The sequence below is a fragment of the Sycon ciliatum genome, chromosome 1 (assembly GCF_964019385.1).
Source record: "Sycon ciliatum chromosome 1, ocSycCili1.1, whole genome shotgun sequence".
In the NCBI taxonomy this organism is placed as follows: Eukaryota; Metazoa; Porifera; class Calcarea; order Leucosolenida; family Sycettidae; genus Sycon; species Sycon ciliatum.
Genome location: NC_088643.1, coordinates 23,263,754 through 23,277,197, shown reverse-complemented (window position 1 = coordinate 23,277,197; position 13,444 = coordinate 23,263,754). Strand labels below are relative to the sequence as shown.

Sequence of the window (13,444 nt, the reverse complement as noted above, 5' to 3'; positions counted from 1 at the left end):
AGAAACAATCATGTTAGGATCATAATTATGTATCCCGAAAGCTACCGGAAAACCAACACCGCCATTCTTTTAAACTTAAGGCGGTGGTGTTCTTAGCATTTCAGGCTGGACATTCTTGGGCAACACGTTCTTCGGCGCCTGACTCTACTGTAGTACTGTACATGAAATACAGCTGCTACAACTGTAGTAATATAGAATGCTGATTATCCGAATGATTGATTGTCCGAACTGCTCAGGCTGCATGGCAGCAGGCTGTCATCAACATGCATCCCATGATAATTTCGAGGAGCTGGAGTGTGTGCCAAAAAGAATGAGAAATGAAAGTATGCATGAGGAAATGAGTATGCTTTAGATGAGTGTTTTCCCACGCCCTTATCCGAACATACATGCACTCGATCGCCATAACCCCTGGCACACAGCACACAGCTTCAGAACCTGACAGAGTATGATATGGGTATGTCACAAGTACTCCCAGGTCCCGAAGCTTTCGTCTCAACAAAGGATCATAATCGACGACTTGTAATGAACTACATTTTGGTGGTATAAAACCGTACTTGTTTACGAATGAGTTTAAAAGCATGAGAACTATCCACAGCAGACATTCTCACTGTTCGGAGTTGCCAAAAAAGTGGTGCATGTACAAATCAGGGATGGGTACAATACAGTGTACCAACATCTGAGGTGAGTCTATCAGGAAAGTGAATGTCGTCCACTCTATAAAATGGGGTCCCTCAAGAAAGATGGGATTTTGCAGCCATGGACGTTTCCAGCCAGGTGACTGTATATACAGTGATCTAAGTTATGCAAAGCTTGACATGAATGATTGGCTGGACACGTCGAAGAGAAGGAAGAGAGAAGCAGACCAACCTTACACCAGCTGAGTGTAGTGGCCCAAAACAACAAACTAATTCTGTGTGGCCTTAGAGGAGCTGGGCAAGATGTGTACAGTGAATTAAACAATACAGTAAACGTGGAAGAAGAAGTGACAAGACTGAGTATGATACACTGTGCCAGCACAGTGCACATACTAGTGCAACTGTTGGTGTAGTTACAGTTAGCCCACACAAGCAGGTCACTCGATTGTAGATACACAGAGCGCATTCTACATCATACAAAACATGTTGAGCTAGGCAGCAGTGGCTGGCATTTACCGACATGCACCAATGCCAATGCGCGGCTTGAGCAAATATTACAAGCCTCAGAACACCCATACGCCATTTTAGAGACAGAACAAGGCGATGAGTAAGCACCAAAGGATTATATGAATAGCGGCCAGGCAATAATTCAGACCACTGCTGCTAATCAAGGACTAGTTCCTAGTACTAGTATGTTGTCAGTGTACCCTGAAACGATGCAATCACAGCGAACGTGATACATGCACATCATGTTGCCTGGTTCTTGGTTAAAAGTTGTATCCTCAATGCTTGAGGTTTGTGGGGTCCCTCCAGCTTCTCAGAGTCCTGCACAAAAAAGATAAAAGCAAGTGCAGGTAGAATAGTAAGCTCACATAAAACCTCTTCGTCTTGCTAACAAATTTCGTGATTAAATCCACAGCATGGGAACGAAGCTACAGGAAAAAAGTTCAACCATAATAATGCAAAAAGGCAACTTTAGCTAATCATATTTTTGGCAGCAACACTATACTGTTTGTATAGGAGAGTTGGCTTGGTGCATTCATGCCAAATGAACTCCCTATAGTATTGTATTACTGTACTTCATCATTTTACTTGAGCATTCATTCCCAGTAGCCCTAATGTCTTCTAACAGAGTGCGCAAGGTACTGCATATTCGGCGCATATTTTATTTTCGGCTAATATCGGCCTATGCATTTTTAATTCGGAAAGTGGTGGACATCACGCAACTGAATTGTAAATAAAAGGAGGTTTGTCAACTGACAACCGCATACTTTTTCGACATCACTAATAAAAGAATTTTGCGTCCAGCGCATGCGCCAGGAGTGAATAGCAACTGAATAGAGCGGTTGTCATTTATTTACTAGAGGAAACGCAAAAGGTAACAAGATTACGTAACCAAAGGTGAGAAGGCACTGAACGAACTGTCAACCTACGAATACAACCTCAGTGCAACAACGTGCTCTTTCTGCTTACACAAGCAGAAAGAGAAAGAGCATGTTGTTGCACTGAGGTTGTATTCGTAGGTTGACACTTCGTTCAGTGCCTTCTCCACTTTTATGTACTGGGCATTTGTAGCCTAAAATTTGTTTCGCAAGGTTCAATGTGACAGTGTATACACTATACAGGCATCAGCAGTACAGGCTGAAATTTCAATGTGGCCGAGATGTGTTTTTGCCCTGGGGAGGCTGCAATTTAAAAGCGTCGAAAATTTGCATACTTTACAACACAGTACTGAGCATGCGGTGAGCTGATGATGAAATGAATTGGAGGTACTAATAATGCTAAGGGATTCGGGGGCGCATCAAAGGGGTCAGCACCAAGGAATGGGATAGATTTGTGCCCAGTTCGGGTATGTATTTTGGGTATAGAACGGAAATTATTGGCTAAGCCTCGGGCGACTCCTACCAGTATTGCCACCAATGGCCCATGGCTACTGATCTCTGTGATAGAAATGAGACGTGTATGTGAAACCAAAATATGGCTTTTCAAGATGTACTGTAAGACATGCTGTTATAACGAGTCGCAAATTTAACGATTGTCCAAAATTCATAGGTTAACGAGAAGATATGTTAACAATCTTGCAGTATTCTGCCATATCCACACACAGCATATATGAAGCAGTACGGCCTCAACGGATCTATTATAACGAAGAAATGTCATCCGTTAAAACGTTAGATTTGCTTCCTCGTTATATAATATATACTGTAAGACATGATTGTATATTATAAAATCATGTCTTACAGTACATATGTGCATTTTGTGAAGATCTGATGTAAGTCATTAGGGACACCTTGTTGGGTCTTGCCAACATTCAATTATTATGATGTTCATATCTATGCAATAACGTTAATGGAATCATCAGCAAGAATCAATAACCCCAAGAGTATGCAGCTTTGCACATGGAGTCTGCCACAACACGTTTACCAAAGTACATGAACCTAGACACGAGCTGAGGAATCAGCTGAGCTACTACATCATTTATGATCTGCTATAGTTTCCAGTCTCCACGGAGGTTTTTCTTGGAGACGTCGAATCTACAGTATTAGGTGTGAAACTGTTGTACTAAACCGCAGGAGATAGACTCTATTCAGCTCGGACAACATTTCACAAGCACGCCGATCAAAGCTTGCTACACTCCCGTTTAGTCAACTTAACGGCCCAAATAATGCTTGGGTCATGAACTCATCGCTGTTGGTCTTTCGAGGGTGCCTGACAATGGCTGTTAGTGCACAGCACCAGCCGGGCCAAATGACAAGATCAGAGACATAGATCTTCCTAGTTCAATTGCTGAAAGTTGACTTGTGCAAACGTTATGTAGCAAAAGGAACTGTACTATGGCACTACACGCCATTCACAATAATCAAAAATGCCCACTTGACAAAACAGAATTTCATCAACGGAGTCCCAGGATTTTTTCTTCTGTACATATGCATTATGGAGTCATAGCATAAGGGAGACGGCACGGTAGACTTTCAGCCTAAATCATAACGAGGGCCAGCTGGGCAGCTCAAAAGAGAGCTCTATGCACTATTGGCAGAGTGGTATACACGAATAGAGAGTGACCACCCAGTGCATGAAGCTTTTCGTGTCACCCTGGAAAATTTCAAAAATTATTAATGTGGGTTCAACCCTGGGCTGCCAGTGACAGTTGCCCTAACTGCCTTAGGGGCAAGTGCGATACATACATGCTCGCATATAGCATCGCTTGACTGACCCATGCTTGGGGCCAGTGAGTCAAGTCCGCAATCACGAGTTGCATAAACCACAGATCATGTAGAATCTCCATGGATCCAATCTGTGTGTGTGCATGAAGCTTTTCGTGTCACCCTGGAAAATTTCAAAAATTATTAATGTGGGTTCAACCCTGGGCTGCCAGTGACAGTTGCCCTAACTGCCTTAGGGGCAAGTGCGATACATACATGCTCGCATATAGCATCGCTTGACTGACCCATGCTTGGGGCCAGTGAGTCAAGTCCGCAATCACGAGTTGCATAAACCACAGATCATGTAGAATCTCCATGGATCCAATCTGTGTACTGTAAAAGCAGAAATTATCGGTGGTGTAATATTTTCGGAATTCTCCAAAATCGGCGATTCGGTGGAGGGAAATTTTCGGTAATACCCGCTTTCCAGGTAAGGGTGCTAGTACCACTAAGTAGTACCGAAAAAGTTCGGTGCATTTTTTCGGTAAAAATTGTCGGCACCGAAGTTACCGAAAATAAAACACCACTGAAAATTTCCGCTTTTACAGTACATCATTTTGGGTATCATGATCTCGTGTTGTTTCCTTGGGTGCTACGACTCCCTGACATCCATGGAACGGTATGAATTGGGCGATTTCAGCCAATCAGAAGACGTTCTGAGAGGGGTATATTCAACGATACACCCCGCTCAGTTCACAAGGGTCGCGCCAAGAGTGAATATTGGAAGGAGTCTTGGGAAAGTGCCCTGGGAGAAATGGATTGCACCATTCTATACATGTACTGCATTCCCCATAATTTCCTCGTGCTATGTCCTCAGGAAAATATTTAACGTATGCCCTTCATATACTCATGGAATAATCCAAACGTATCTGCAGTCAACCACGGGTATAACAACCCACGGATAGTGACACTATCTTCAGACCTAGTAACAATATAGCCGTATATTTTCAACCCCGTGAATGACGACAACTCCCAAATACCAACACTTTTCTCATGCCCGATCAAGGGTCGTTCGTTACTGGCAAAGTTAGCTGGATATCATGTCATGTAGTCATTATCACTTCAGGCAGGGACAATGAAATACACCCCCCCCCCCCCCCCTTTCCTGCAGAGGGAACAGTGCTGTGTCCAGGTCCGCATGCAGCATGGAGGTGCTAGTAAGTCACTGGCATTATTTTCTCTTGTGGATCGATGTACAGTGCGTGACAATGCTTCCATAACGTTAGTGGTGGTGGTGGTGGCGGGAGCATACTGCACTGCAGGGCATTACAGCACTGGCATACTATTATTTTCTCTTGCAGACGTGCCGTGCACGACAATGCTTCTATAGTGGTGGTCACGGTAATGGTAGTGGTGGCGGTGTGGTGGTGGTGGTCACAGTGGTGGTGTGGTGGTGGTGGTGGTGTGGTGGTGGTGGTGGTGTGGTGGTGGTGGTGGTGTGGTGGTGGTGGTGGTGGTGGTGGTGGTGTGGTGGTGGTGGTGGTGTGGTGGTGGGGGCGGTGGTGGTGGCGGTGGTGGTGGCGGTGGTGGTGCTGCTGCTGCTGCTGGTAGTGGTGGCGGCGGTGGTAGTTGCGGTGGTGGGAGCATTCTGCATTGCAGGGCATTAAAGCAAGCTCGATTGTGCATGCATGGTGGCGGTGGGAAAGAGGAGCCAAGGAAAGTGTGTACATATTTTTGTTGAAAGCACGAGAATTCAAAGAAAGCTGGCTGCTTCCTCTATTTCCATGATCGGCCAGTGCCTGCAGCACGAACAGTACATTGTATTACATGTATGTGCATAGACAGACAAATAAACACTAACCTGAGCATGGGTACCGCTTGTATTCGTGGTCAGGAAAGCGAAAGTACGAACGAAGGAGAAGAAGATTGTTGACCATGGCGAACAACTGCATATCCAGAGGGCACACGGCTTGCCAGAATGGGTCGGCTACATCTTCGCTAATTTTCTATCCTAACAACATTCAGCTTCGAGGTCAAGGACGACGGCATTTTTGGAAAGAAATTTCGAATTTTGGAGAAGAAGCTTGCTTTCGGAAAAATGTTCCTTTCACGCAAGGCAGCATGCCAGGTCAGGCGTGTGAACCAGGTGAACTGTGTCGGCAGATCCACGTTTACGTTCCAGGCCGACAGTTTTTTGACCAAGCCGTGAATCGCCCTCGCTCTGACTCCCCCGGCTACGAAGGAGTAATTTTACAACTCTTCAGGCCAGCTACAGGTCTCTGATGCAGAGCTGCAAGTGACGGATATCGGTCATTTGCAGCCACTACTAAGAGCCTCCTGGTCGTTGCAATCTGATACATAATATACCTCACAGCGCCGTGGATCGAGCAGATCCGGCCGCGCCGGCCTAGCGTGCTTCACTTTCTGGCCGAGGCAAACATCGTCCGCGTGCGCGCATCCCGTGTCCTCTCCCGGGCTTTTACGACTCCCTGGTTTGCTGGTTTGCAGGCCTGCCTGAGCTGAGGTCCCGAGTTCGAGACCCACGCTAGCGCGCTGCACTTGGCAGCAAGCTAGCAGTGTGTAAAAAGACTTTAACCCTCACACCACAGAAGAGATTATAGCAATAAAAACTGCTTTATGGCAGTTTTCTAAAAAAAGTTATTGTGTTCTAGTCCATGGACCCCGTCTAAAAAGTAAGAAATTAACGAAATGTGATAGCTGAAAATTAAAATTTCACACAAAACCTCACAATAATCACAACACTTGAAATGCTGCTTTCAACCAGGGAGTAGTACAATACTACTCCCTGCTTTCAACACTAAACTTGTACTGCACCAACAATTGGCAACATGCATGCATAGGAAAGAGGATCGCGAGGGGAAGAGGTCTTCTGCATGTAGCTTTTCATTCTGTGTGTGATTATTGTGAGGTTTTGTGTGAAATTTTAATTTTCAGCTATCACATTTCGTTAATTTCTTACTTTTTAGACGGGGTCCATGGACTAGAACACAATAACTTTTTTTAGAAAACTGCCATAAAGCAGTTTTTATTGCTATAATTTCTTTTGTTTTTTCTGTCACCAATCAATGGAATGCCCTATATCAATATGTAAATGATGGCCTTCACATCATATCAATACCATATTATACGCATTGATGTGCAAGCCTTTTCTTGCAGAAAATGGCACTAGCATAATGCATGTTCTTCTGCGGGTAAACATGTGAGCATGCAGTGGTGGTGATACTTTTTTTATACGGAGGTCATTCTGTGCATGTTGCTGGTGCAGAATTTCATGACTCTGTCATAAAATTGTCTTGCCTTTCAGATATTTCAGATTTCTCCACCCTCAATCAGATTTATTTGAGAAATGTAGCCATGCGGCAGGTGCGTGTCGCAAATGTTTTTGTTGATTCTGTGTCTATAATGGTTTATAGTCATGGGTTATCGTGATAAGGTCATCCAGCATCATGTTGAAACTGAAATCGTAATCCTGTTGATGTCGATACAACTTTTGGAAGTAGTTCAATGACTTCAAACTGTTAGTCCACGATTGTCTAAAACAACACAGCAAAGGAGGAACAATAAACATGTATTAAAATGTAAACGAATACATTGCTGAGTCCAAAACCTCGTTCCAACAACTACACTGATCCTGAGGAGAAAAGGTACAAGGCTATGGTTGGAGGTACTGAGAGATAAACAAGGCACTCCACAATAATAAAATCTTACACATCTTTTGGTGAGTATGAATGATATCCAGTCGAACCTCTTTAGGACGAACACCAAGGGACCGATGGTATTTATTCTGTGAGCTTAACCTATTTTATAACCGGAGAATACAATTATATCTCCAATAGACATACGAATAGATTTCTTCTACGGCGAAAGATTCTAAGCCACACCAACTCATTGCCTCGTCTCGTATGAAACAATTGAGGCACTAGGGAGATTCTGCAAAACGAAAATGCGTACAAACTTTCGCTCTACATCATGAAGTGCGAAACTTCGCACCTTTGGACGCGAAACTTGCAGGGAACGCGAAATGAACTGTCGTAGGAAATTTCGTGAGGTCGGGTCATGGCGTAAGTGCACTTGGCCCGCGCAAACTACGAAAATGTGCAGAACGCAAAGTTCGTGCAAAAATTCGCACACACTTTCGCAAGGACTGTCGCGAAACTTCGTTCGAATTTTCGTTTTGCAGAACCTCTCTACTGAACCTTTCTTTAGCAACATGACGGCAACTCAAACAGCAACAGAGAAAGTACGATACATGTACTCCACATTCTTACAGGTACTACAAACAGATTGCAGATCGTAATTCTTGCTTTGGCGGCACGAAACTTTATTTGAGGCAGTGCAATCTCGGCGGTACTCACAAATCAAACAGCCCAGACTTGAGTAAACAAATCCAATCATACAAGTACGAGATTTTCACGAGACGAGACTGCACCCATTGGCTTGTTTCGTATGAAACAAACAAGTTACTGAACCTCTCCACAATAGAGATTTCCCCTGATATGCGAATTTATTTTGCAAACTCGGTCAATTGGTACTTGAACCTTTCCCTCCAGATTGGGAACTGCCAACGATAGTATGCCACTGACCAGTGCCTTACTTGTAACGTACCAATGTACAATGAATATGAGTATTTCGACAACACATCTAACATAAGCCTTACCGTCAAGAAGTTGAACTCGCGTTCTTCGCACACTGCAGACAAGGGCAAAGAGATAAAAATGGATCTAAATCCGAATAAAATCAGCACACGTTTCCGTAAATGAAAGGTGAACATAAGCAAATGAATCGAAGGAAACCGGTCAACTAACTTAGAGATCACCTGTCATCGAGTATTCCGTAAAAGGAGGCCTCGCAGCTCGGCAGCAGAAAAGCAAAATTTAGAAAAGAGATCCTGTCAACTTTTCCATTATTTATTGCATTCCGCCCCAAAATCAGCACACTTTTCCTGAATGAAAGAGTCAACACAAGCAAATGAATCAAAGGCAACTGGTCAACTCACCTGTCATTGAGTAATATTCCGCGAAAGGAGGTCTCAGCAGCGCCGAAACGAAATAAGCCAGGCCATGAGACGAAATATCCGAAACAGCTCATGCATGCAAGAAGCAGTTCCAAAGAAGGAAGTTCCTCGCGCATGCACATCCGAACACGGATCCGCGGACTGCATGCACTGAACACAATGTCTGCCGTGCACGTGCACAGCACACGGCTACCACGCGTTGGTAGATCTAATACCGAGCACCTTACGTAGAGACTTACGTAGCCTAAGTGAAATACCGAGCACCTTACGTAGAAACTTACGTAGCATAGCGGTGTCGTTTTTTCTGCCATGTGAACACAATAATAGAAAAGCTGACAGGATCGCTTTTCTAAATGAGCCAGTGGGGTGTCGCAAGCTTATATTGAACGTGAGCACGACATGATTATTGTGATCATGATGACGTATAACATAGTTCGCGTGAAATGATCGGACTGGGCCGTCTAAGGCCGCCCATCTGTAACATAGTATGATAGGAACAAATAACGCCATCTATCGGCTATGAAAGAGCGTTTGAAAGACGACCCATGGGGTCATGTAACAATCATAAAGGCTGGGTGTACCAGTACATTGCTATGGCAACTGCATGACCACTAAGTACTCGGTAGTACCCACAAGTATATTAATTGTATTGTCTGCGGCAGCCGATGGATGTGCACCATGCGGATTTCGTGCCCATCGGCCGAGCCCGTGCCTCCAAGAAAAGGGGGGCGTGCGGTGCTTGCGACCCGTGGCTCAGTAACGCCGCGGCATGCCTGCAGGCCTGCGAACGTACGTGCGGTAAGCTCCGCTGGACCACCGCCCGGCTGCCATCAAGGCATACTCCGGGGCACCTTGGTTCGCCATGTGCGTTGCGCCACCTGCACGGAGGGAGTGGCTACTGTAGCTGGGGCCCAGAACCCTGCGCAACACTACGTTGATGTCATTGGGCGTGAGCCATCGTCCATTGCCGAACTTGAAGAGAGGTTGTTCGTCACTACCCCATGCGCATGATCTGACGTATGCCTCGAGGGCCAGGACGGGGCATATTTGCGGGTCTGCATGGCGATGCAGCACAACCTCGCCACCGCTTGTCAGCTGCGATGTCTTCGTGCGTTGAAGCCGTAAGCTGGCTGTGGCCTGAGAGAGCACGAGGTGAGCGCGCCTGAGAGTTTTCAGGGTACCCGACCCTGCTGGCGACGGGGACGTGTACTCGCTAACTCGCAGCAGACCATGGAATGCTGTCGTCAATGCGGCCCATAGCATGAGCGTGTCGCCAGGGCTATAAGCGGAACGCTGCAGGAAAAGATGTAGTGCCTTGAGTTGTACGGCGGTGATAGCCTGTCTCCGAGGCTGGGCAGTTGCGTGCCGTGGGAGCGATGCGCGTTCTCTCTCCAGGCCTTTCACCAGAGCGGTGAGCCGGCTGGATGGAAGGACTTCGACAGGTCCTCCCCTGCAGAGGAGGTTGTATCTGACTGCGGCCAGGTATACTTTCAAAGTGCCGGCACTGACAGAATGCGACATGGAAGCGGCAAATAGCAGGATGTCATCGTGACGCGGTGACAGCGGGTCGCGGTGAATCTGTTGCATGAACTTGCGGAATGCGTGCCAGCCCGGGGCATATGTGTGTTGCGTGGCTGCGGCCACTGAATTGGATATGAGTTGTTCGGCTCGTGCGGAAAGTGCGGCGGCTGGCGAGCCTGGCAGAGAGGACACAGGAGAAGAGATAGCGTGCCACATGCATCCACCAGTGACCGCGTATAGCAGCGCACATGCCCACATGCGCGCACATAAACACAAGCATATACACAAACATGCGCACATCCATCACCACCTGCCCTAGACAGCGGCTAGGAAGCGAGCGAGAAACACGATAGCTAGCCCTGCGTGCTGACTGGGGCCAGCGGTACGTTGCGGAGGAAGCGACTGCGGTGGCCCTCCTGCGGGAGGTTGCTTTTCTGCGGATAGATGAGCGATCTGGGCTGGCGAGCCATCATGTGAGCGGTTGCATGCGGCAACGGCCAGCGAGCCTGGAATCAACACAACAAAGGACAAAGAAATTCAGTCAGTGCGAGTGACCCTGCTTCGTACGACCCACCCCCATGAGCGCAGTCATGATCCTAGGTGTAACGGGGCTCTCTGACCGGCGGAGGCCTACTGCCATGAGGCGTGCGGATTTTGCTTGCGGCTTGCCTATTTGATTCCCCATCTAGATGTGTCTATTGCGGTGGTCTCCCTAGGCAGCGGCGGGACCGAACTGCTCCCAAAGAAAGTGCAGGCGTCTAGGGGACCTGATTCAGTCCCTAAGCACACCGGGCGGCAAATCTAGAGGACTTGACTCGGTCCATAAGCACACAGGGATGCGATTCTAAAGGACTTGACAATCCGTAAGCACACAGGGTTGAGGCAGAAATGATAGGCAGTAACACCCCGGCGAGGGCTTAACAACTAGTGCAGAGGTGCAACGGGTGGGGCGTGGCAGTAGGCTGTGCGAGCAGCGATACACAGCGGAAAAAGTAAAGGAAACAAAAGAAAACACGGGGGCAGAAGCAAAGTTCTGTGGTCTCAGGAGCAGAGCGTCCAATCTCGGTAACGGCGGACCCTGGATGGCGACTTCCTCACGCTGCGGCGTGGATGTTTGCGAGTGACGACGGACTGAGGTCGGCCCCGGGCGCCAAGAGGCGGAACCGTGGGAACTGAGCGCGGGATAGGGCATCTGCGATACCGTTGTCCACTCCGGCGATGTGGCGGATAAGCAGACAGAAGTTGTGGCGAGCGGCCGTCTGGAGGGTGCTGCGTATGAGCGCCACGACTCCTGGGTGCCGGCAGGTGCCCGACTCCCAGGCAGCGCACACGGAAGCGTTGTCGCAGTGGAGCAGGATCTTCTTCTGCGTCCAAAGCGGTCCCCACAGCTGGCAGGCGAGGGAGATTGGCCACATCTCCCTCCACATGATGGAGGTGTATGGCGGCGTCTGTTGCGTTGCGGACCATGCGCCGGCGAACCAGCGACCTTGAAAGAAGCCACCGAAGCCTAGGCCGGATGCGTCCGTGAACAACTCAAGGTCCGGTGACCTAGACCACTCTGGGTCGCGCATAAGGGCTTTGCCGTTCCAGACGGGAAGGAATTCCTGCCACCACCGGATATCGGCTAGGGCATCGCTGCTCAGGTGGACGATGGGCGATGAGCTGTGAGCGGAAGTGCATGCATCAATGAGCCGTCTAGTGAAGGTGCGTCCAGCTGGAACAACCTTTGCTGCGAAAGACAGGTGGCCCACTAGAGATTGGAGTTCCCGCCGTGAGGCGGTGTGGCGGGTGGACCATGACTGCAGCAGATGTTGCAGCGCGCGGAGCTTGTCAGTGGGAAGGCGGAGTTCCCCGGTGGCCGAGTCAATCTCGATGCCCAACACGGTGACGCACGTGGATGGACCCACCACCTTGTCGGTGCCAACTGCAGTGGGGACACCCAGGTTGTCGAACACCTGAAGGATCGTGGCCTTGTGGACTGCGGCTGTCGACGATGGCACCACAGTGGCTGGTGGTGATACCGAAACAAAGTCGTCGAGGTAGTGCTCGAGTGCGGGTATGCTGTACTTGTGGCGTAGGATCCACTCAAGCGCGTCTGCTAGGCGGTTAAACAAGCTAGGGGCGGACCGCAGACCGAACGGCAAGACTGTGTCGAAGTAATACTTCGATCTCCATTGCATGCCAAGCAGTGGCCAGTCGTCGGGGTGTACTGGACAGAGCCGAAACGCGTGCTTCAGGTCCACCTTGGTTATCAGTGCGCAGGGGCCTGTTCTGCGAACATGATCGGCAATGCAGTCGATCGTAATCAGTTTGAAGCGGTATTGGTCAGGGTCAATGAACGTGTTCACGCTGTTCCCCTGCGGGGCGGAGAGGTGCATGATCAACCGGTGCCCGCCTGATTTTTTCGGGACCACGCCGACTCCTGATGTGCGGAGGCAGGCGAATGGCGGAGCTGTGAAGGGACCGGCCGTATGGCCCCGCTGGCATTCAGTTGCGAGATATTGGTCAACGACTTCGGGGTGAGCTGTTGCAGAGGACAGATTAGCACTATGAACAGAAACATTACGAGGCCCGGTAAAACCAATGCGAAAGCCAAAACGCAAGTCATTAATCAAAGCAAGAACAAAAGAGGGGTCGGGGTGCGTGCGCAATTCATCGTGCAATACATCAATGTGGATGGGTGTGTGCGGTGCAATATTATAAATAAGACTATTAAGAGAGGATACTGCCGGGGCTGCCTTCGCGGCATCGCTATTTCTTGGCTGGGCAGGCGGAAGCTGGGTGCTCTCCCGAGCAAAACATGCATGCGTGGCGAAACTTGCACGAGCCGACGCAGGTGCCGTAGTTGTAACGGCGGCAGGTCTCGTTTGGTTTTGCGCTGGAGCTGACACCTTGCTCCTTTGGCCTGCTCCGAAAGGGCTGCGTTGTGCAGGAGGCGGTCAGGTGCCCCAGCCTCTTGCAGTTGTTGCAAAAGGGGAGTGCCTGCCCGGTAAAGCAGGTCGTGTAGAGCTCAGTGTCCAGGTCTGCCAGTGACCGGGACAAATCTTTCGACAGCGCCTGCCGCGCCCTGGTGTCGAATTCTACAACTGCTGCGAAGCGGTACTTGCCGG

The 13,444-nt window shown here is 48.6% G+C and overlaps 1 protein-coding gene and 1 long non-coding RNA gene across 3 annotated transcripts in view; both read right to left on the bottom strand.

The window, feature by feature from the left end:
* Nucleotides 1-503: 503 nt before the first annotated feature.
* LOC135806897 (uncharacterized) lies at nucleotides 504-6,038 on the bottom strand. The gene is made up of 2 exons (XR_010551334.1): nucleotides 5,640-6,038; nucleotides 504-1,460 (listed from the first exon to the last, which is right to left on the bottom strand). It is a non-coding gene; the product is annotated as an uncharacterized LOC135806897 (long non-coding RNA).
* A 3,137-nt stretch (nucleotides 6,039-9,175) lies between these two features.
* Nucleotides 9,176-13,444, bottom strand: part of LOC135818782 (uncharacterized) — a 5,051-nt gene continuing 782 nt past the window's right edge. Inside the window, exon 2 of one of the 2 annotated variants that reach the window (XM_065332032.1) lies at nucleotides 9,176-13,444. This exon is cut by the window's right edge and continues 205 nt beyond it. In XM_065332032.1, the coding sequence (XP_065188104.1) occupies nucleotides 11,429-12,712 (1,284 nt within the window). In that variant the 5' untranslated portion in view covers nucleotides 12,713-13,444 and the 3' untranslated portion in view covers nucleotides 9,176-11,428. The other variant, XM_065332037.1, reaches the window with a different exon arrangement.